This window comes from Sturnus vulgaris, chromosome 12 (genome assembly GCF_052056855.1).
Source record: "Sturnus vulgaris isolate bStuVul1 chromosome 12, bStuVul1.hap1, whole genome shotgun sequence".
Classification (NCBI taxonomy): domain Eukaryota; kingdom Metazoa; phylum Chordata; class Aves; order Passeriformes; family Sturnidae; genus Sturnus; species Sturnus vulgaris.
Window position 1 is genome coordinate 1862464 of NC_142254.1, and position 24557 is coordinate 1887020.

The 24557-nt window shown below is 48.1% G+C and overlaps 1 protein-coding gene across 1 annotated transcript in view; it reads left to right on the plus strand.

Moving 5' to 3' along the window:
- Window positions 1-12440: 12440 nt before the first annotated feature.
- The window catches only part of LOC148222321 (axonemal central pair apparatus protein HYDIN-like), a 31050-nt gene continuing 18933 nt past the window's right edge, over window positions 12441-24557 (plus strand). The window contains exons 1-7 of the mRNA XM_088172236.1: window positions 12441-12515; window positions 12658-12777; window positions 14520-14654; window positions 16459-16658; window positions 19064-19188; window positions 20529-20733; window positions 24235-24427. Of these exons, the coding sequence (XP_088028362.1) occupies window positions 12441-12515; window positions 12658-12777; window positions 14520-14654; window positions 16459-16658; window positions 19064-19188; window positions 20529-20733; window positions 24235-24427 (1053 nt within the window). The remainder of the gene's footprint in view (window positions 12516-12657; window positions 12778-14519; window positions 14655-16458; window positions 16659-19063; window positions 19189-20528; window positions 20734-24234; window positions 24428-24557) is intronic.

Consider the following 24557-nt stretch of genomic DNA (forward strand, 5'->3'; position numbering starts at 1 on the left):
TACATTCTCCATTTTAGAAAGAGGCTCCTACCTTTCTTGGCAGACACCTGTCTTTCAAACTAAAACAACCGGGTACCCTTAGAAGTTTTTAGGGTGTAGTAATGCCATCCCTAAATTTAAAAACGTTCAAGATGTTATTTGAAGCTTATTTTTAGGCAAATTGTAGCAAAAGTAAAAAAAATTATTGCACATGTTGAATCTCCCTTTGTAAGTAGTATTGTCAGTAACTGGACTGTTATGTGTATGGGGATGCACATGATGATTTATGTACTGCTCAATTCTGTGTGACTGCAGGCTTTGAGAAAGAGTCATCCCACTTGGCATTTTGACTCAATCTGGTCTCAGTAATTATAGATTCAGACTAACTTGTTAGAAGCTTGTGAAAACATGTATCAGAAGTTTATAGCAGAGCTGCATTGTAGAGAAGGATGAGAATTCAATGAATACTAAGAATAAGTTTGAAAAGCCAGTTATCCTACTGGCTATGTCCAGTTGTTATCCACTGTTACAGTACAGTGCACAATCAGCTTTGTTCTTTGCAAAGTACAAACAGGACAACAGGAAGGAGAGTTTCAAGGAGAGGGCAAAGGTGCACATACCTCAACCTGTTCACCTGGCTGTGCAAAGGGAATGACCAGTGGTACTGGACAGGCAGTGAGCTGCAGTTGGTCATCTGCAGAGAACGCACTTCTTCAGTGCCAGCCAGGATGCAGCCAAACTCCAGGCTGCTGGGATGGATTTGGAGATTGGGGAAGTGGACTTCTCCCTGAAGGCTGATATGCTCCACATAAGGATGGCCGTTGGCCATGTTTATCTTCAGAACCTTCTTGTCCCTCCAGCTATTAAAATCCAGTTCATTAGCTGGGTCAAATGTGATGTAGAGATGACAGGTCTGCCCTACATCGAGTGTCACAGGCTGCAAGGAGATGAACAGTAATTAATCACCTGTGGGATGATGTCCCAAGGTCTGACAGCTTGAAACAGTAAATGCTTGAAGTGTGACCCCAGCATGGGCTCCTCGGTTCATCAATCATTTCTCCACAGCAAGGGTCTGACTGCAGGCACCACAGTCTAGTCCAGGATTCCCTCAGGCCCTTGTTCCTGTGCTCAGCAGCAATACAAGGGGGTGGCTGCTGGAGAGCTGGGATGCTTTCCGGGAGACACCTTTACTGCACGGCTGGCCCAGACCTAGTTGCCTGCTCCTTTTCCTTGTGCCTTAAAGCCAGGATGGATCTTCTCAATTCAGATAAGATTTTGATTCCTTCAGCAGCTTTGCTGCTGCAGCTCAGGCCAGGCCACTACTGATGCTACAGAATAAATTTCTTGACTCAAGAACCTTCCCACAGAAAGGCTCCACCACATTGCTCCTCTTCAGACCCCACTGGAGGAGTCCAGGGCTGCTCACCTGGCCATCTGGGAGGGGCTGCTGGTCCACATCACAGACCAGAAAGGGCTGCTTCAAGTCCAGTGTAAGGTCAAGTGGCAGGGAGCAGGTGTTTTTTAAAGCCAAAGGCTTGTACTGCAGAGCCAGGACATCACTGGGTTTCTATGGGAACAGGAGACAAGGAAAAACAACCTCAACTAGCCACAGACCTCCTTCTGCTTCTGCTGAATCTCACATTTTTCAGCCCCAGAAGTGCATACATCACTATTTACCCTTTCTATTTGTTTCTACCCTTCCAGGATATTTTTCTTTATACCAGATGCTTTTCATGTTTAGAAACCCACAGGATGCTCAGGGGGACAGAGAAACACTCCCATGTACACATGAGGGAACAGGCCCCTGAGAGGAGGCAGCCAAAGGGCACCTGCTCTGCCTCAGTGTTATCATCACTGCAGCTGCAGGATGTCTGGGGGTCCTTTGAAGCAGGTGAGGCTTCAGGAAATGCACAGATCTATACCATATAGCTATATCATAAAGCACCTATGCCAACAGCAAAGAAAGGCAAAGAGACACAGGAGATGATGGTTTTTTTTCCTTGTCAGCCTGAGGAATTCACAGGAATCTCCATTTTTTCCAGCTTCCCTACAGCATCGGTGTACAGACATCATCGTGCCCTGGAGGACCCTCATAAACCTCCCTTTACAGTGAGCAGAGAAACTGGCCTTTCTCTCTCTCCCCTTGGCAGTGCAGCTGTAACTGCAATTTTATGTTGGGAATGTTAAATACCAGTCTCATCTCTACAAGCACCTTCACTCACTTCACAAAGTGCCTCAGGAAGGCTAAAGAGGGGCTTTAACACAAGCACACACCACCCTCAGCCATGCTGTGAAATATCAGGATGAAATCCAGAGACTTACCTTCTCCACCCGGAAACAGAATTGTCTGGCTGATAATTCTATAGAAGGATCAACAAACTTGCAGGCAATGGTTGTTTCTATTATCTTCTCTCTCCTGCTGGCTGATCCAATGGCAGCTGCACACATCACATAATCCTGCATCTCCTGCATGCAAGAGCCACTTGTCACCGGTGGGTGGTGGCAGGGCATCCAGCAAATGCCCTGCATTGGCTCAGCACCCACCTCCCACCACAAGCCCTATTCTTGCCTCAGAGTTACAGTCACTGCCCCCTTTTCTTCCTGTGATGCAGCTTATTTATTCTACACTCAGTTGTCTGTAACACAGCACCCCAATAACCACAAAAGGCACTTGTGAGAAACTCCCTCCCTTCACATGGCTTGTGTTTTACTCCGTGCTTACCCCAGATAAATCACTTGGCACTTGTTTGATTCACTTTCTTTTTGGGCTCCTAGTCTAAGTGTAACTCATTTCTCTGCCCTTCTTTGCTGCCTAAGCATGGAACACTGTTTGCCCCTAAAGAGCAGTATTTCCTTCCGCCCCTACTTTGGGAACTGCACTGGGTTTTGGTAGCTGTGGAATCACAATAAAGCCTTAGCTGGTCTGATGGTGGCCAGCGAGGAAAGCAATTGGTGCTGCCACAGAAACGTGTGACCTTAAACCAGTTTCTGGAAGGCCCCATGTCATTTTCCCAGGCAAATATCAAGGCACTGTGGAACAAGCGCAGGGGAGGGGATCTGATGGTTCCCCAGGCCCAGGTGGGAACCTCACCTGTGTGATGCGGGAGAAGCCTCGCAGCACCATGTCCACAGACTCGCCTGGCTGCAGCTCCATCGACGGTGGCTCCAGCCCAAACACGGTGTTGGTACTTTTGGGGCTCTGGCAATCATCTTCGGCCTTGGGGCTACTGAGGGCTGAGACTCTCTGGCCCTCTTCCTCAGATGGGCTGTGACGTTCCACATTCCAGGAGAGCCATTGGAAATGGTGGCCCCTGTTTGTTACTTTGAACCAACGAATACAGGGAAGGAGCCTAGAATAGACGATGGAGAATAGTATGGGAGTAGCTATTTCCCTGGTCATCAGTGTTATAAATGAGAGACAAAAGTCTCGATATTCAGCAAAATTTAGATTGTTTTATTTGATATAGAAAGAGCAAGCAGCGCTGGGTAACCTCCCACTCCACACTCCACCAAACCTTGGTTTGCAGCCTCTTCTTATACTGTGGTTTCTTGTTGTAATCAATAATTTTTGGGTTTTTGTTGTCATAAGCAGTGGTTGTTGAATAAATATCCATACACAAATTCACAAAGCTTTTGGCTGATAATCAGTCACAGATAGCCATCTGGTCCTTGAGATAATTACTACAGAAATTCTGGGAGTCTGGTTTTTGGGATAGGCTGTATTGATCAGACAAAGGCAGGAAGGGCTATTGGGAAGTCTGATTTTGCAACCTGGTAGCTGATATAACTTATTTGGAAAATATAATATAACATAATATAATGTAACATAATACAACACAATATAACATAACAAGGTGATTTTTAAAAGAATTATTTTATCATATAATTTCCTTTATCTAGTGTCCATGCTTCACTTCAGAACTCAGTATTCTGGTTTATGCAAAACCCAATGATTTTGTGACTAATACGAATCTTTTATCAATTATCACATCAGCTTGCTCCCCATGAGCAATCTGAGGTGGTAATAGTTTGGACACTGTCTTCATTTCCAACTTTTAATGTGGATCAGAAACAGCGTTTGATAAGCTGCCCTTCTGATGTCATTATTGCAAAGAGAAACATGCTTATAATGGTAATGCAGCATTTTCCAGCCCAGGCTAACGGGACTTGGTGTTTTCCTGCAAACTGTTTGTTCTGGGGTGATTCATACTGTTCCAGTATTTTGTATCTATCTGTGCCCAAAAGTTTTGCTCAATCTTTGAGATCCTGCACTTTGGGACCTTGTGTGTGGGGGTATGATTGCAGGCATTTCTAAAAGCCAGCTCGGAGGCACTTTCTGGATGATCCCAGCAAGCTGGTAAAAATCGTCTGCCAGCTCCAGGACAGGAAAGCAGGGGAGCAGGGCCTCTCCTGTTCGCAGCACCTTTGGTTTTGACTGGTAGCCATTTGTAGAAACTTTTGCACTTGTAGCCATTTGTAGAAACTTTTGCACTTGTAGCCATTTGCAATTAGAAACTGTTTCAAAGTGAACTTTGCAAACTGTGCCGAGCGAGGTGCTGGGCAGAGCAGGGCAGCAGCAGAGCCCACGAACAGCAGGAGCAAGTGGCGGCAGCGGCGCTGCTGAGCCCACACAAACCAGCAAGTTTCCATCTGCCTCTGGAAGTGCTCTGTGGGCTCCTGCCTTCCTGGTGGGGGTTGTCACCCTCCTGTCTCTTTGCTCCCGGGGCCCCTGCTTGCCTGGGAGGCACCATTTTGGAAGGGAAGGGTGTGATGCCATCTTCCCTCGGTCCCTCAGCCACACCGAGGGACCGCCTCATCCGGGCGCCATTTTGGGAACCTCATGTTCTGAGGAAGCCTGCGAGAGCATTCCTTGATCAAGTCAGGACATAAATGTGTTAGGAATCAAGACAATTCAGTGGCCATTTAGCAACTGGTTTCCCTTTCAGTGGCTTTTGAGGGTATCTAACAACTCTCAAGTGGCCATCACAGGTTTCTAAAGGAATCTCTGCCTTCAGGGAAGGAGTCAGGGCTTTGAACACTGAAGAAGATTTTTTTCTTGAAGAACTACAGCAAAACTGCTCCTTGTTGAGACAGGAGGAGAGCTGGGGAGATCTCCTGCCTGAACTGGTATCCCAAGCTGAGCTCTGGGACGAATGGTTTGTCTATGACAATTGTGGTGCCAGTCCCAACAGCCACCGACACAAATGTAGTCCAAAGGCTATTCCCAGTGAACAGCTGGATAGTGTCAGCAAGAAGCCCAGTGTCATCCAGGGTTGCTGTGCTTGTCACAGGAACCTCATCCCTAGTGGGGATCACTCCTTCTCTGGCTTCAATAACATAGCAGTGGGGTTTGCAAGCCTGTAAGACAAGCATAGTATGCATGTAGGATGGAAACTATACAGCTGTGATAAATGTGATTCGTGCTAATTAAGTTGTAACTATATTAACAAAATTGTATTTAGACCAATAGAAAGACAATGCAAAGAGAATACCATGGCATGAGGAATGTTAACCAAATTTGAGAAGGAGTATGAAAAGCTGGATGCCACATAAGAAATGTTAGAAAAATTGGAGGCTAGAATGAAGAAACATAGACAATACCAAGTAGAAACTTTTTAGAGCACGAATCAATATGATCAAAAAGAGAAATGGGGGAATTGTGATAAATGTGATTCGTGCTAATTAAGTTGTAACTATATTAGCAAAATTGTATTTAGATCAATAGAAGACAATTATTACAGAGTGAGGGGGGAGATGGGTGAGACAGGGCAAAGGACATCTTCCAGTGTCGGAAGTCAAAGAAGGATGTTGGAAGAAAGTCAAACAAGAATAGTAGAAGGACGTAGGTCTGACAAGCAGCATCTAGAAAGTTTTGACCTTGAAATGGGCCAAAATGGGATGATTCCAAGCATGGGACTCAATTAAAGTCTTGTTATGGAAAACATCTGCTCAGTCACATAGTGCGCATAGTCACACCTCGGTCACTGATGAAGACGATGAGCCTTCATCGGAAATAAGACCCTCAAAAGGATAAGAGACCCCCTAACCTATTAGTAGAGCATGCACCATACAACATAGTGGTGTAGATTTTAGGAATAGAAACTAGGAGGAGTTTTCTAGAAACTTCTGTAGCCTACAGTATATAAGTGGGATTGTTAGCCTGGATGCTTTGGTACGTGAGGAATGGTGAGCCACTCCCCGTACCCCCGGTCGGAGGGGGGCTCCTCCCCGGTCGGTTTTGCTTATGCTTTATACGAACCTCAATTATACTAAATTACTTACTGCCAAATTTTGTATAATCTTAAATATGTGCATTTTGATTGTTTAATCTCCAGTACTTTGTCATCTCCAATACTTTGATTGCATTCATTTTGTTACTATTAAAAACTTACTATTAAATTTAATCTTGTTGCTTGATAAATTGGAAAAATAGAACATCATTCATAACACAGCCTAGTGTCTTGTGGTATATAAGAAAAGGAAAGACTAAAGAGGGGAGGATAAAAATCGTAAAGGCTCAATATCCCTAAATTTAAGCAGCAGTATCAGGCAACAGCAGAGCTTATACAACCTGTATTTCCCCTTCCTCTTTGCTCTTTAAACAACCAATGAACAAAACATTTTAAGCTCCCCTTACGAACGTATTTCCCCTCAGAACTTGCCTAACCCGAACGTATACATCCTTGTCAGCCCTAGTAAGAGCACCTCCCATGACTGTCCCTGATCAAAAGGGATTCCCACTCACAGGACAAAACAATCCCAACAATCCTGAACCCCAGGCGCCTGCCCACCAACTCCCTCTCCGGCGGGTCCGGGTACAGGTCTCGAAAAATGTCCCGTGGGCGTCGTCAGCCAAAACTGGTCCTCATGCCGCTTGGAGGGTGCCAACTCTCCCTTCAGCGAGCCCTGATATAAGTCCGGTCTCGCTTTAGGGTTGTGGCTGAGCCAAAGGCGTCTTCTTTCCTGGGACAATGGTGCAGCCAATTTGTCCCAGGAGTCGCTCACAGAGACTCTTCCTGTACTTGTCTGGGCACCCCTTGAAGCGGTGCACTTCAATGGGTCTCTCTGGGAGCGACCTGTGCTTTCGGAGCCCGGAGCACGCTTGCTAAAAACAAAAACTGTCTGACGAAAGAGACAAAGGACCCGTCTTTGTACGGAAATCTGAGGGAAAGTTTATTGGGTCTTGAAGGGAGTCCAGGATCTGCAGTTCGCTGATTCCCACTTTCACGATCGAGGGGGCACTGAAGGGGGAAGGAGGAGGGATCGAGGGCGGACGGAGGCGGAAACGAGGCAGGATCGAAGGGAGAACAAGACGAGAGCGAGGGGGGAACGAGGCGGGATCGGGAGCGGACGGAGGCGGGACCGAAGGAGAGACCAAGGCCCGCCCAGCTCCACCGCCCTCGGGCCCCGGCCCGGCCCCGGCCCGCCTGTCGGGTGCCGTGGTTGCCCGGTAACCGCGAACGCGGCCCCACCGTCTGTGACGGCTTTGCGGCCTCAGCTCCCGCAGAACGCGCTCCTGGCCCGCTGTTGGCAGCCTGAGCGTGTGCGGACGGCTACACTGCGCCAGTCGCCAAGCGAATTGTTCTCAGAGCATTGGTCTCTGTGAGTCCTGAGCTCGCAGAGTATTGGTCTCTGCGGGCTTGTCCTGAGCTCGCAGAGTATTGGGCTCTGCGGGCTTGTCCTGAGCTCGCAGAGTATTGGGCTCTGTGAGCGGGTCCTGATCTCGCAGAGCATTGGTCTCTGCAAGCGAATCCCGAATTAGGTTTGAAGGTAAAGGTTGACTAACGTTGTACTTTTTGGTTTTGTCACATCTGTGCTCTGAAGAGAATGCCAGAGGGAAATACAGGATGTGAATAATGCCAGTCTTCGGGTACAGCAGTTCAGTGGCATGTACAGCTGAGTGGATGTACAATAGATGGTCTACTGATGGGGCTTTTTTTTCACTGAAGAAAAGCAACATTTCCTAAATATATTCGTCTATACGTTTTTCCCTCTAGTGATTACTTACCTGCTTAAAGATGAATGAGTTCTGTTCAAGTTTCAGCGGGTTATTATGATCTGGTTACCAAAATTATTAGGGAGATGCCTCTGAATTAAGGTGCAAACGAGACCATTTGCCAAAGTCAAAAGCCAGGATTTTATGTAACAGTAAATGTGAGGAAGAGAGAGAGAAAAATAAATAGAAAAAGGAGAAGTGGGGGAAGGGGGGTTGGGAAGGGGAGGGAGAAAGAGAGTGACAGAGATGATTAAATAGAAATTATCACCTTACCTCCCTGCAGTGGGACAAGATTGACTCTGTCTCTTGTTACTTTCAAATAATAGAAAATCTTTAGCACCAGTACATCCTTTGAGTCTGGCATGAATTGGGTTCTGTATTTTCAGATCTGTTGTGTTACTTTGCATCCCATGCAGTCATCTGGTTCAAGGCCTCAGGCATGGGTCTGGGGGCACTTTGATGGGTTATGACACCTCCTCAGCTGCCCCTCATGGGAATCCCCTGGATGGGGCCTTCTGGGCTGGGCAGTTTTAGAGCTGAGCCAGTTTGTGGGAGGGAGGATGGGTGTCCACTGCCTATTACCAGAGGTTATGCCATACCCCCAAAATTTCCTCCTTCTCCCTCTGTTGATGGGAGGTTTGTGTGCAAAGCTGGCCTCAGCAGATGAGTCTGTGCCTATGATTTGCTCAGCCTGAACCCAGACAGGGCTGATTTTCAGGACAGCTGCTGGGTTTGGCTTTGTTGTGGATACATTTTTCTCCCTCAGCCTTGTTTACTTCTCCCCAGACCTGAGAGAATAGGACAACAGAGTCCCCTTTATCTTGTCTCAAGTTCCCTTAGGTGGCTTAACTCACAGTCCAAACTTCCAGTCAGGAGGCATTTTCAGGGAGGGGTGGGCTTTGGTGGTCACAGCTTCATTATACAGTTTTTTCACAATGGGCAGAAAGTCCTTTCTAACAATATTTAAGCCATTAGCTGTAACATTCCAGTCTCTCAAGTCTTGTGAGGAGCAGCTGAGAGAGTAGAGGTTGTTTAGCCTAAAGAAGAGGAGGTCAACTCAAGCTATTTTAAAGTAATATTTAAACTACAGCTTTGTCTGTTCTAACTATTATTAATGTTCAGATTTTTAGCTCCGGGTTTCAGTATGATCCATCTTGGAATTGCAAAACGTAGCCATATAGTTCAAAGAAAGTCCAACTAGACGCCTTAGGACACTGGCTGCTTACGCCAAACAAGCACTTAGCTACTTTCAAAGAATTTAAAATTTGTAGCACCAGTATATCCCTTGAGTCTGCCATGAATTGGGTTCTGGATTTTCAGAGTTCCATTGTTGCTCCTTCCAGTTTTGTTGAGGAATTGTCACTCATCTGTGACATCCTCCCACCAAAATGGCTTCTGCATTCCCGGAGAAGTCATCGACACCTCGTCTTTTGTCCAGGGAAAGACTGAAGTCTTTTACTGTAAGTACCCACTGGGGCCGTGTTAAGGCTGGAAACTCCCCTCGTGTCCCTCCTCTCCCTGCCCTGCCTGTTGTCCAGCAGCACTGTGAAGCTGCAGACCCCTCCCCACCTCTTTGTGCCGTTCTCCTGTGGGTGGGGGCTGTCCTGGTGCAGTAGGAAACACCGTGTGCTGCTTCAGGGACACTCCAGCATCTTGCCTGGCTGTGCCACCGGAGCCAAGTTAAACCAATGTACAGCTGAAGCCCTCAGCATGTGCTTCTCTCCCTTTCCCTTTGTCACAGTAATTCCTCCTGTCAGGCTGGACACTCACCTGTGCTGCTCTGACCAACCTGCCCTTGGGCGTGTGACGTGGGGGGGAAGCTCAAACTCTGCCCAAAGACTTGAGAGACAAGGCTGGTCCCAGCTAGAAGAGGTTCCAAACCAGCTGCTCTCTCTCATCTCCTGTGTGGGGCACAGATCCAGCCCTGCAGACAGCAGTGGAGTCAGGGCCACAAAGGTTCCCTGGCTGGCTGCAGCTCACTTGACTGAAGATGCCCCACTGCTGAGGCTCTGTCAAGGAGATCCCTTTGGTTTCTTCTGTGGAGGGGTCTGTGAGCCAAGAAGGAGAACACAAATGCTAATTAACAGAGAGAACTAAAACTTGGACACCTTCCTGTGCACCTCACTCTTGGGCCAACTTTGCTTTCATGCATCTCTTGGACTCTCTCAGCAGTGCTCTCTCCTCGCTGTGAGTTTTGAGTGTTGTGCAGGGATGGAGTTAGGGGAGTTCTGAGAGCTAGCTCCTCCCCACTCTCTGAAAAGGTCACTGCCTCAATCCAATGAAACTAAAGAGGAAACAAATGCCCAAAGAGCAGAAATCCCCAAATATGTCACATCAAATCACGCAGAAGCTAATGGCACAGAGCCATGTGGTTGGAGGTATGTGTGCTGCACTCTGTATTATTAGTTTACTGATGCTAAGTATTTCAGCAGGTAACTTCCAGGGCTTCTGGAACTGTCCTAGACGATGTGATCACAAATTATTCACCAGTGCCACTTGTTCAAGTAAAGCTTTTCTGAACAAGCGCATCTCTGAGGCTCTAGCTGGGTTTTTTTGCCTTTCAGCTGCTTCCCTCCAGATTCCTGAGGGAGAAGTTTCTCAATGTGAAGAAGAAGGCCAGCAATGGGGCGAGTTTTCTGCCCAGAATTGGCCCATTTCTACCCATGAGTGGAACTAGTCAAAAGGTAGCCTTTTCCTGTTCTTTTCTTTTCTGTTTGATGTGAAGTTTGAAGAGGGCGTGTGCTTTTGACAGGCTTGCCTCCAGCAAAATACCTCAGTGTCTAGGTCCTGTTGTCATTGCAAACTGCTGGTGGTGGTGGACTTGGAGTCCTGATCTGCACTAAGCCAACACAAATAACCTCTGCTGAAGCTGCTGGGATTTGTTGGAGTGTAGCTGCCATTGCTAAAACAACAGGGGGAAGGCTGGGGACACAAAAGGCACAAAATTACCATTTGCCATTCTCCTGCTGAAATAGCCACCTCTTGCTTTGGTGTGGTCACCATCAAGAGCTTGGGGTCATAGGATTCCCTCCAGAGTGGCAGCATTGGCCTTTGAAGGCCGAGGACCTGCAGTAATTCCTTCAGATTTAACAAAACTAATTGCATTAACGCCTTGGGTTGGAACAATGTGTAGGGACTCTGATGGGATGTTAGATTTTGCAGGCTGCCAGATGTACAGGGGATTTGCCCTGGGCAGAGGGGAATGGATGTGCTTTATCTGGATCAGAGCCTACTTAGAGGTGTGTCTAAAGCTGCTTTTCTTGCAGGACTGGCTCAGTATAAAGCACAGACGAAATGGGTAGGTGACTGAGGTGGGCTGCTGAGCAGGAAATTGGCAGTAAGAGACATGTAACAAACTGGTTAAGGATTGCCCTGGAGAGGGGCCTTAGGAACACCTCAGAGAGGGGCACAACTAAGAGACAAGCGTGCTGCAGCCACTCCCTTCAGCAGACTGAGTCTCCCGTGAGGTCACACAGGAGACCTGCTTGTGTCTCTGGACTGACAGCAGTGTGGCTGGAGAAAGCAGACAAAGCAGGGGAGAGTTTTCTCAAAGCAATGTCTGCTCCAGAAGCATTTGCTGTTGTGTCCTTCCACACGTGCCTCTACAATCGTATCAAATAAGATAGCAATACTAGGTTACAAGAAAGCACCCATTTAAAGCTCATGGAAAAAGGAGATAGCAATTCTACTCTTACCCAAGTTGCTGCTAAAAGAACTGAACCTTATCCTCATTCAGCATTCACCTCATTTGTCTTTTTCCCAACTTCTGTGTTACTTTATGTTTGCCTTTACCTCTGTTAGAAACGCACTAACGTTTAAATACAAGTATAGGGGACAAAATCATCGAAGCAAAAGAAAACTGTTTATTAGTAACGATTCAGCTGAGCCAGGCATCTCTTGCTCCCACCCCAGACAAACAAACACACCCTCCAATCTTTCTACCCCTTTATACCTGGCTAGAGTGGTCCCTGTCCCCTTTGCCATTGGATGGGTACTCGGGAACTCAAATTCTCTCCCGACCGCCAACTTTCCTGCCCCCTCCCCTCTCATCCTGCATCTTTTTAGTCAGGTCTTCAACCCCATCCCTCTCCCAGCTCAGCAACATGCAACAAAACAACCAGAACAAACCCAAACACATAGAACCAACAACTTTCACTCCTTCACTTAGTAAAATTTGGCTTCAGCAAAATATCACCTCATCTCCCACACCTCCTCTGGTACTGTTCTCTTTTTACTGATGTCTAAGTTCTAGATCAAAAAAGATATTTGTAGTTATGTGGGCCTCAGTTTCTTAGAGTAAGGACATCCCAAAATTGTTTCCCATGGAGTCTGATGTAAATTCATGGGTTTTACTTACTCCATGAGTGCTCAGTCAGTGCCCCAGAGCTCTGTGACTCCGTGGGCACAGAGATGTGCTTAAGGTAAGTGCTGCCTGCCATTCTGGAGAGGAAACCTGCAGAAATACATGCCAAAAGAGCAGCTTGGCTTGAGCCTGCTCTGTGTGGCCCAGCAGCTCATGATCATCTCAGAGCTGAGGTGGGTAAGCTACTGTTTCCCCAGTGTGGCCTGGGCAGACGTGCTCACCCAGAGTCTGTACTTCACTGGGGCTCAGTGTAAAAGTCTCCTTCATCAACCTTCTTCCCAGCAGCTGAACCTCTCCCTGCTCTCTCTTGCCTCTCCAGTTGCCATCAGTTCTCCAGAAACAGAGCTTGTTCCAGGTTTCCCCACCAGAGCTGGTATTTGAGAACTTCGTCACTCAGGAGGTCTCTGAAATGGTATTGTCTCTCGTAAATAAGGACAAGGTAAGTGCTGGGACATGGAGCTTTAAGACTGTGCTGAGAGAGGAGAGTGGTGTCATTCCCATAGTGTACAGCAAAGCAAGTTATCTGCTGCAGCACATCCAGAAGAAAATGTCTCAGCGCCTTTGTCCTGCAAGATGGTGGAAATCTTCCTGTGCAGGGAATTCTTGCCTGATTTTGGGAATGCATTGATGGTATCTATCCCAAAGGAGTTTCCTTCTCTTGAAAGCGCTGGACTGATAGGAATGTTGAGGGCTGTACAGCTTGTACCTGCTCTCATGCTTTGCCTTGAGTGTATACCACATCCTGTGTCTCCTTGGCTAATCTTGGCTCCTGGTAGGAATCTCTGTCTCTCTCAGCCTGTTTGGCTCCCTTTGTGCAGCTCACCGTCAAGGCTCAGAGGCTGAGTCTTCTCCACTTGATGCTGCAATCACTTATCATTAATGGCATTGGCAGTGCAGGAAAAGTGTTCTGAAACAGCCCTGGAATCAGATTTGTGCAGCAGAAGCAGCAGGAGGCCTTTAGGTGCCACTTCAGGTTCTTGCTAAGCTTCATCCGGCTCTGCTCAGATTTTCCAAATGCAATGTGGTGCTCTGCTTTCCCTTTGGAGAACCACAGCACATGCAAAGCCATGTGCGCCTGGAGGTTTTCAGCTTCACTTGAAGAAATGGTGATTGTTTTGCAGTTTCCCAAGAGAGTTGAGAGCAAAAAACTTGAACAATGTCAGCAGTTGTGTTCCACTGTAAAGAGGAAAACTGAGACCATTTGAATTTCAGTCAGGGAAACATTTTCTCAAATGAGGCTTGTGCCAAGAGTGGGCTTGTGGGAAGAGACAGGAGGGTCTCAAAATCATCTGGTTTAGACTTTTTGAGAGCATTTTGGTGCTCAGGCTCGATATCTATGTGCTAGAAAACGCATGTTTGCTGTGTCTGTGTATTCCAGAGGGCAGAACCTGTCAGGAATGCCCAGCAGCCCAGCTTGCCTGCATAGGCAGCAAGAACCCCTGGAGAGCCAAGACTGGCTTTTGATACTGGAACCACACTGTGAGTCAGTGCTGGTCATGTTCCTCCAGGCAGAAAATGCCTTGGAAGCCCATAGTCGATAGGCACAGCCTGTGTTTCTGTCACCTTTGGCAAGCTGACTGCTCTCATCGTTTTGTGATTCTTCCTTGCTGCTTTACTGCCCATTTAAATTCTCTTTGTCATCTCCTTGGTTTAGGGGTTGTCTTGCTGTGTTCCTTCTTTTGCTTTTCACGTTTGCTTTTATTCCCAGTAAGGCCACAGTGTTTGGTCTCCTCTCTTGCTGATCTGCCCACATGACTGTATCCCCAGAAGTGCCCTGCCCAAACCTGATCTGCTAGCAGGGAATTTCTTCCTTCCCCCAGGATAATGTGCTGTTTTGCTTTCAGGCAGCACATTCCCCCTTTGGAACACGACTGTATGGCTGTGTGTGGGCACATGCCAGCAGGTTTTTTTGGCCTTGTTGAATATGCAGATGACTTCGTTCAGGTGCTCTGTCTCCATCCTGCTGGTGCTGACCTGCTTGGCCCTTCCTTCCCACCAGGCATTGCCCTACTGCCCCTGGCCAAAATGCTGGGTGCAGACAGAAGGGATTCAAGTTGACCCCTGTGAATTATGTGCCTTTACCGCCACAGCTTTGGAAAAGGGGTCACCAGGGCATGGACATTTCTCCTCTCGTCCTGTTTCCACCAGTTGCATGATCATTGTTTCATGTCTTTCCTGCAGTTTCCTCGGCCGGTGAAGGTCTCCATGGAGAGATCACCTCATTTTGAGCTGATGTGCCCCAATGATGTGTTCCACATCGTGCCACCAGGCACATCTTCCCCTTTGCGCATTCGCTTCACCCCCGACGAGATGAAGGTGAGACTGGAGGAGCCAAACCACAGAATTATCTCCAAAGCCATTGTTTTCCCTGCACTCTGGCAACGGCCCATTCCATGCTGTGGGCTTGGCTCCAGGCTGTGGGCAGGCAGCCTGCAGCCACTCACACCTTGGCATGTGGTGTCAGGCACTGCACGCAGGCCTGACAGGCTCTGCCTCCTCTCCTTGCACATTGCTCAGCATTCCCGAGGGAAGATGGACGGGGAACAGTATGAAAATGACAGAGGGGTGTGTAGCCGTGGAAAGGGGTTTTAACCCTTTAAGTGCGGCGCAAATAAGATGCACAGCTACATGGTGGTCTGTCATGACAGAAAGAAAGAGACAAGTTTATTCAGAAACACACTTGGTTTTATAGCATGACTCGCAACCCCAAGAGTAGAGAAAAGGTGAGTGGTTGAGAGAGAAGACACCCCATGCTTAGGGCCTGGTCACGTACCCCAACAGGTGTTCTATCTTGTTCTTAATTCCTTTTTATTTTGACCAAATTATCACCCTGGGAGAAATTCTCCCTAGCCTTGAGCTGGACCAGCTCATTGGCTGAGAACAGAGCTGAAAAGCTCCAGCCTGGAGTATTTTTCAGGCTGTAATTTTCTTACTTTCTCAATATGTGTCCCACAAGGGGTGTTGATGGATGTTCGGCCATCTCTAGGTACAGTGGAAAGGGTTTAATTATTATGGAAAACACTAGAGGAACAAAGAGGTCAGAGAGCTTTCCTCCTTCCTGACTGGCAACTGCTTGCCTGCCTCACCCTGGGCTGGAGCAAAGACGGTGCTTTTGCACAGCCTCTGTTCTCCAGCCTTGCAGTTGTGCTGTCCCAGAGCCCAACTGACCACGACACAGCTGCAAGGCCAGGGCAGAGGATGTGCTGTGCCCGTGAGCCCAGCCTGGCACAGGCACACTGGGCTCTAGGGGCCCTTAGCCAGCAGGAGGTTGGTGAGCTGCAGGGGACTTGGCCACCTGCTTGAAAGAGCTCGTGTAGGGCAGGTACAACCTGCAGGCAGACCTGTAAGCCCAGAGCCTGTGGCAGTGACACTGCTGTGGCTCTGTGTTCATGCCTGTCACTGTGGTTCCTCTGTCAACTGGCACCCATTCTGTGCCAAAGGAGCTTTTATGTGGAGGTTTGAATACCAGTGCTGAGGCCCTGGCAAGTCAGATCTCAGTGCTGTGATCTGGAGGCTTTTTCATGCAGAAGGCTTTAGGACTTGGCATCATGGAAGGCAGGAAGCCTTGCAGGGAAACAAAGAGAGGCTCTTTCCAACAGCATCCCACTACCTCTTAGCACTGTTCTTCTCCTGACTTGGTTGGAGAGGCAAAGTTAGAGTGGAGTTCTGAGCCAAGTGATGTTTTTACACCAGGTCAGAGGTGCTTTGGGTGCAGCTGTTTTCTCATCTTCCTTTTGCTGCTTAGAGTCAGTTTAACACTTTGTCCTATTCTCAAACAGCAGGAATAGAAGCCCAAAGAGGAACGTCCTGTGTTCCCTAGCTCCATGTTCCTTAGAAGGGACTTAGGAATTATTTAACATCATTAAAATTTAGAGCAAAAATTGTGGTGGCCTAGGGCAGTTCTTTGTATGACCCAAGTGACACAAGAGCTTAATGCCACCGAGACAGGTTTTGCAAAGTGCACTGGTGCCTTTCAAATGTGACATATTAGTAGAACTTAGTCTTCATTTTGGGGTGGAATAGGTGAATTGATGCCCTTGAAGGGTTATAGGAAATGGGTTTTTTTCTGCCATGGGGATGCACTAAATGCCCTGTGCTGAGCTAGTTTCTTTTCCTGCAGAATTATTGCCATGAGCTCGTCTGCCTCACTGCAAGGGAACGGATAGTTGTGCCAATTCGGGCCATTGGTGCCCGAGCTATCCTGGACTTCCCTGACCAGCTGGACTTCTCGGAGTGCCCAGTCAAGTACAGCACCCAGAAGACTCTGCTGGTTCACAACATCGGGAACCTGGCAGCTGATTACCAGCTGAGCACCCAGAGGTGAGGCAGCTCATCTGTCCTTGTGCAAAACCCCTTTGGGAGACAACAGAGCTGGTCAAGAGCAACAAAAGGAACCGGAGCATCGGAGCTGCTGCCCTGCAGCCCTGGCTGGAAATGGGCAGGACATGTGGGGCAATTTGCTCTTGCTTCCCGTGTTTTATGCAGGATGCAGCCTTTGAGCTTTCTCTGTCCCAGATTTCCTGCAGGCTGCTGGAACATGTTAGTAGCTGGCTTGCACCTTCCTGGGCACAAGCAGCTTCTGAAATGGTTACTCCCCACTGTCAGCCAAATAGACCCATTCTCTGGGAGGCCACAGGCACGTGGCTTTCCAGTGGTCCCTGCATCACATGCCCAACATGAGCTATGTTTGGGCAGCCGGTGCAGGTCCTGGTACTTAAAGCTGATCTGATTTCCCTTGTCAGCTGAGGACATCAGTCACCTCTTCTGTTCTATGACAAACCTTTGAAAGCCAGTTGAAAATTTCAAAGGGATGATTTAAATCTCTGAATAAGGTCTTTCCCCCTTTCTTTGAGATTTCTTTTTAAATACTCCGAAGTTCCTGTGTTTCTGCTGCTTTTTCATTTTGTTTTGTGTTAAATGTTTGCCAAGAGATCCTGAATTCTTCATTGGCAACTTTCATAAAGGGCGAGCTCCTCTAATGCCTGTCAATATACCACATGCCCATAGGTACATGCACAGGTGTATAGGAAATAGGAGACATTTAGTGAATATGTGAAAAGCAATTGGGCTGATTTAGAAGATAGAAGTATAGAATAACTTTGTCTGGAGGGGAGCCTCTGGAAATCATCTGAGCAGACACACTGCTCAAAGCAAGACCAGTGTCTGGGGATTGCAAGGTGCCATTGGGAGATCTGGACCTGTCTTTAGATGCCATACAAGAAAACAAGCATGCAAATGGTCCTAGTTAAAAAGAGAAGAAAACCCATTCAACCTATTGAAACCCCCTCCATATCTCCATACCTTATCTTTTCTGACTGTCAGGTGCAGTAGTGATTCATTCATAGGGTAGATCTAACAGGATGAGAACTGTCTTAAAGAACAGCTCACAACTAACAGATAAAAGGCCAAAATTTAGCCTGCCAGCCCCAACCAAATGGTTTTCATTTGGTTATTACAGTGTCAGGGATGTCTCCTTCACAGCCCTTCTATGTGTGGGCTCAGGGAACAGCTTAGTGATGTTGGCTGAAAATCAGAGGAGTGAAGTTTAACTGTAGAGCTTGTGTGCTTGGGTCTTGGGGAGCCAGGTCTATGTGAGAGATGGCTGCTACAGCAGTAATAGAGGAGTCTGGTGGGTACAGCCCGGGGTGGGATGTAGAAGTTGCAGGGGCTGATTTGCACTCAGTTTTTCAGTCCTGACAACTGAGTCCTGAATTTGGCTGGATCCTCTTCTCCTGATAATTTGAAAGTAAGAAGATACTTTCTTTCTCAGACAACCCCTGAAGTCACCTCCAGGATTGTTATTCCCATTCTGCCATTTGAGGGCAGGCTCAATCTGGCTCTGGGGCTGCTGGGGCTTTGTCTTTCTTGCCCTCTCTCCAAAGTCTCTCGTCCAGCACATAAACATTGCTGGCCCAAGGCCTCTCCATCAGCCAATAGCAATGTTCTCACTAGTGGTAATGGGAACAGGTCAGGCCCATAACTGCAGCCATAGGTCCTTAATGAGCAGAACCTGAAGCAAGTTCATCAGCTGTCACTATTGGCATGAGTAAAGTTCAGCTTGCCAGATGTTCTCTTTATTTTTGCATGTGATGCATTCATCACCAAACTCCCAGAACACACTCTTAAGTGACAGATTGATCACCAGCAAATCACCAAGGCCAGGAACTTCTGTTTCCTCAGTGGGGCTGTAGAAGAGCACCAAGCCCAGCAGCTGCTGGGCAGAAGCACATTTCACCTGAGCTGTCCCTGAGCATCAAAGCACAGAGTCTTGTGTTTGTCAGGCTCAAGAGCTCTTTACCTGGTGACCAATCCTAATTGCTCCTGCTAAATCCAAAGTGCACCAACACATTTACATAATTATTTCCAACACATTGCACAGTTTCTCTGGTGGGCCAAGCGAACTGTTACCAGCCTGGATGGCAACCCAGAGTCCCAGACTGCATTGCTGGTAAATACACAGAAACCTCCTGTTCTGCTTCTTTGATGTGCTCCTGCCAGAGTATGGGGGAGATGAGGTCGTTTTATCCCACAGGATCTTCTGAGGGCTGGATCTCCTCACAAGTGGGTCAGTAGCTGTTTCTGATCCCGTCTGTTCTGTCTGTCTTCTGTTGACTGTCATCTGTTTGCTCCCCGCTTGTCCAAGTGAGCTGAAGTGACCTGCACTGCAGAAGGAGTACCATCCCCAGATGTCCCCCTGAGTCCTGATCCCTGTCTTTGTGTTGCAGTCCTTTCTCCGTGGTTCCAGCCAGGGGAACTCTGGGCGCCGGTGACACCATGCAGGTGACAGTGGAATTTCACCCGCTGACTATTGGTGACCATTCCGCGTCCCTGGCAGTGTGCTGCAACACAGGTGAGTGCTGGGCCCTGCACAGGGCACAGGACAGTTCTCCACATCACTCCCTGTTGTCACATCTTCCTCAATTCCCTCTAGATGTTCCAGCTTTCCAGCAATGTTTCCAGCAATCCCCTCCCCTGTTCCAGCTTTACCCTAAAGAAAACTAAGAACTCACTGGTGTTTAGGGGGTTGATAAAGTGGATCCCCTCTAACAGGGCTAAGATTTTTGGAATCCTGTTTTGCTGGCAGTTGCTGAGTGGAGGAAGGAGGAACCCTGATTCTCTACTATCGTGTGGCTATGCCTGGGAGAAGTTTGATTTTATTGCTGAGCAGTGCTGTATGTGAGGTGTGAGGTCTCCAGCAGACCCTCTCCAATGCAATGTATTTCTTGCACACCTCTGTCCCGTATGCTGCTTCTCCATTGGCTTGTCACAGACCCTTTTTCTATGTTGCCCTCTACACATATATTTAGTTTCTGTCTAATAACATTTTCAGGCCCTCAAGTTCCTGTTTGGTGACAAATCAGGACAAATCTTTCCTCGTCCCCATTTCCCAGGCCATTCATGCTGTTGCGGACCTCTCAGATCTATCTCCCATTTGATTTCTAGACTGAGGAATCCCATTCAATCTTCATATAGAAGCTGCTCGGTTCTTATTAATATTTCCTTTGTCTCTTTTTTATTTCATTTTAAATGCTCCAGCTTGGGTTTTGAGATCAGAACAATATAAAGTATTTCAAGACTGATGTGGCTGTGGGTTTGGACAGGGAGATGATGATGATTTTCATGGTGTTCATTTTGTAGTGGTTTGTCACATTGCAGAGCCGGGCTGGTTGTGTTTCCTTGCCTGTGTCCCCTCCTTCGGTGGGCTGTCACTTCACTTGTTCCTCTGGGCCTCTTTTTTCTGCCCACATGCCCCCAGGCATATTTGCTTGTCAGCAACAAAGGATCCAAGGGATCTGGAGAGACAGGAGTCTCGTGGGGTACCCAAGGGACACCCTGGGCAAGGCAGGACTGAACAGGGCTCCTCAGCGTCACCTGAAGGACTTTGATGCAGAAATCCCAGTGATCTGAGTGGGTCACCTGAGCACATCTGACCAATCTCACTGTACCTACTGTCAGCTTGGGGCCAAATCTCTACAAACACACTCAGAAATAAGGTGTTTAGGGAGGTGCCCAGGACATCCTCACGCCGTACACACAGAGCTGTCAGGATGTGACAAATGCACTGATCCATGGAACTGCTAATACAGCTAAAAGCTGTGACACTTTCTAGTGCAACCTGTTGTTTGCTCTGCTCCTTGTGCTTCCATCAGCAAGTGAGCTGAGCAAAGACTCCTCATTGCTTTGTTCCAGGTGAAAAAAGCATCCAGACAAACCTTCACGGAGAAGCTGTAGATGCCAACATTGGGTTGAGCACATATTCCGTGAAGATTGGGAAGACTTTCATCAACACGTCAAACTATACAACCATGTTCATTGAGAACAGGAGTAACATCACAGCCCACTTCCAGTGGAAGACTTTTCCTACTGAGGAAGATGAGAATGAAGAGAAGAGGAGGTTGGTTTGAAAAATGCATTTCAGTCAGATACATGGCCCAAGACTAAAACTAACATATGGCCTCAGGGGGGTGTTGGTGCTTTTGAATGGTTTAGGCCAAGTAAACCATCTCTGGCACTAGGGTGTGTGTCCTAGGCTTCAGGAGCTCAGCACTTAGCATTGCAGTTCCATGTCTACTCCAACCAAGGATGGCATTTTGGGAAGGAAAGGTTGATTGCAATGACTGGATTTCTGCAAGTTCTAATTGGGCTTTTGCCTCTCTAATCTTCTTCTACATGACCTGGCAACATCCTTAAACATTTCATGACTTGCCAGCCCCTCTTTCCTCTTTCTTTTTTTTTGTTTTTTTCCCCCTTAGTTCCTTCAAAAGCTGCTTGCTCATCCAGGCTGGCTGTCTTGCCTGTCAGCTCGTCTTTCAGCACACAGGGACAGTCTGCTCCTGTGCCTTCAAGACTTCTTTCTTGAAGTATGTCCATCCTTCCTGGACCCCTTTGTTTTTAAGGGCTGTTTCCCAAGATACTCTCCAAACCAGTCTCTTGAACAGGCTGAAGTCTGCCCTCCAGAAGTCCAGAGTGGAAGTTTTGTTGATGCCCCTTCCTTGTTTCACCAAATATTGAGAACTCTATTATTTCATGGTCACTGCACCCCAGAGACAGTGGTGAGCAGATGAAGTTCATTAGTTATTAGGGAATTTCCTGGTGCTATCTAGTTCCTAGACCCCAGGGAGGCAGCAGACTCCCCTGTGGAATGAATCCAGTTGATACACAGGGTTCCCCTTACAGGGGAGTCACCTACTACCACTACCCTTCTTTTCTTCTTAATACTTGAGGCTGTGATCTGTCTGGCAGATGAAGAGCAACTGGGAGACTTTCCAGACAGAATTTTTTCCTTAGTGCCATCTGCCTGACCCTCTGGATCCAGGGCCTCATACCAATCCTGTCAGGGCACCTGGGTAGGTGATGGGGGTCAGGATGGAATTTTCTTATCTCCCTAGCAGAGACACATTTCCATTCCCCACCGTCTCCTAGGTGTCCTCTTTCTGCCTGATCGCAAGAAGGGCAGAGCTCCTCAGACTCCAGTGAGCTTCTCTCAGGGTTGGAAGGGTGTAACTCCACCAGTTAATTTCTGTTTCACTCTCCCTAATGCTCCTCAGCCTTTGCACTTCTTCCTTGAGCTCTGCCACCAGACAGAGCAGATCATTCACCTGCTCACACTGCACTCAGGTGTCTCTTGCACTATCCTCTGATACTAACACCAGGCTCAGACCCTCCCTGCAGCCAGGGCCCTGGACAGCTGTGTCCTTCCTGGGGGGTTCTGTTTGAGTTAGTACACTCTTGCTGGCAGCAGCAATGGCTTTTAATCATTTGTTGTTGTGTTATGTTGTTTAATGTTAATTTTCCTTCTGTGTTGATGGTTCATCTCAGTTTCTTTCCCCTAAGTTAAGTGCATAATGGTTTTTCCCTTTCCCGCCCTTGTCCTAGTCAGTCATCCTAAACCCCTCCCCTTTATCTGGAACCTTCCCTGTCCCTCACCCTAAACCCTGCCCCACGGCATGTCAGTCCTTTGTAGCCCCTCCCTTTGTTCTAGAAGTTTCTGTGTCAATCATTCCCTCTTGCATTCATGATTGGTTGTATTGTATGTATCCCCACCCTCGGTTTGCCTTATTGGCTCAAGGTACCCCTTTCCCCGCCTTCTGTACCTCCCCCCGTTACCCGTTATTGGCCAGAGTTTTGTGCCTTCACCTTGCTCCTCCCCCGTACTTAAGCCGGTGTAGAACCCATTCTAACTGCCTTTTGCGGTTCCCCCTCCCCACCTCTGGCCTTGTTATCTTTTCCTTCAATAAATCCCTTCCCCCAGAACCGTAAAAGGTCTCTCCTGCGACTCTTTATCCCTCCCTGACGACTCGCCCAGGCGTAGCTGTTGCTACACCCCTTCTTCGGCTCCCGGAGTGGTGCCGGGGAGGGGCCACTCACCGACGTAGGCTTCCCGGAGCTAGCCGGTAGCCCAGGTGAGGTGGGCAGTGGGTGGAAGAAACGTCAATTTGTAAACCATTGCTGGGAAAAAAAAAAAAAAAAAAGGCAGAAAGAGGAAAGAAAGAAAAAAAACATGCAATCACCTCACAACAAGCCAAAAGACACAACTCACTACACAAGGAGGGTGGGTGGCTGCTCCCTTTCTGCTCAGCCTGTTTGTGTGAGCTGCTGTGCAGAAACTGAAACAACACCGAGCAAACTGCTGTGCCAAAACTCCCGTGTGAAAACTTCTGTGCAAAACTACCGTGCCCAAATTGCCGTGGCAAGCCTCTGTTTCCTTCGGGCCAGGTCTCTCGCACTCCCCAGAGCCATTTTAAATTGCCTGCAAAGGACTGGGAGATCGAATGGCTGGAGAGAGGGTCCTTTAGTGCCCTGGGTTTCTTGGTTCTGCACTGTTCTCTATCTACTTACACAGTGTCTGACTTCCATACAAGCTCTCTGTGTTAAAAGAAAATCCCATTACCTTCTCTGGCTACTTCCCTGGGCTGCTTATTTCCATTTTTCCCACTTGCCTGGACCCCAGGTGATCTATTTTCCCCTCAGAAGCAACTAGGTTTCCTCAAGGTCAACTTCCAATTGCTTTTGGTTTTGTGGGTTTTTTCCCAATTACATCTGTCTTCATGCCAGTTAGACTGTCACGAGGACATTTTGTTCTTCCTGACTTCCAGTCTTAGGGATGGTTTTAGCTCCAAAGCCACTGTCCTGCTGTCACAGAAGCTTTTGGGATCGCAGAGCAGAGAGGACTTGTTTATGAGAGGAGATAGTGCAGGATCCTTTCCCTCTCAGGACATTCTACTACCATGTACTGGGATGGGACTCAAAAAGCTCTGGATCATGAAAAGGTCTCTCCAGGAGTTTGCTGTCTCCCTCCTGCACAACCAAGTCTCACCCCCTCTCAGAGCCTCTCTTTTCATGCATATAAAACCCTGAATGTCACTGAAGGGATGCGGTGCCTGAATCCATCCATTTCCTTTGGAAGTGCTCTTGTGAAAGACAGAGCAGGGAACGGGGCAGGTCCAAAATGGAAGAAACAAAGAGTGATGATGCTGGTAACACATAGCTGCAACCCAGCATCGTCTCCCCTTCCCAGGAAAGTCCTGCAGTGGGTGCTCCGTGATCTTTATCTGCCTCCCCCGAGCAGCTCAGTGGTGGGAAAAGCCAGTTGAGGTGACTGGTGGATTCTCCCTCAGTTTTGGCAGAGGCTTTGAGCCAGGAGGTTCTCCTGAGGGATGCTGGCTTTCCAAAACTCTCCTGAGCTAGCAGGTGTGGAGTAAATCTACCTGCTGTGCCAGTGGACAAGTTATCCTCTGATCCATTTGGGATCCCCATGGCTTGGGGTCAGCCCTTGCTGGGGAGCTGCTGCTGCTCCTCCTCCCCAGGTGCTTTGCTCTCCTGCACTCACACTTCTCTCTGCAAGTATGTGGCTTATTAAACAACCTGCTGGCTTTGTCTCTCCCTGTGGCTGCAGGCAGTGCTATTTGCTGCAGCCACTGAAAGAGGTGCCACCGGACAACTTCATCGAGGAGGAAGATACAGAGCAGGAGGAAGGCTCTAGTGAAGATCACACTGCCCTCCTGAGCTACATGGTCCAGGAGGAGATGGAAAAGGTGCAAGAAGACCCCATGCTCTTCTCTGATGACATTTTTTCCATTGAGCCAATGGTAAGTGATCGCTGAGAACCGAATCTTCCTCCTCTTCCTCCTTCTCCTCCTCTTCCTCCTCCCACCCATCCTCCCCCGGCCCCATCCTGCCGGCTGCGGTCACTCGGCAGATCCTCAGCTGGCTCCATGT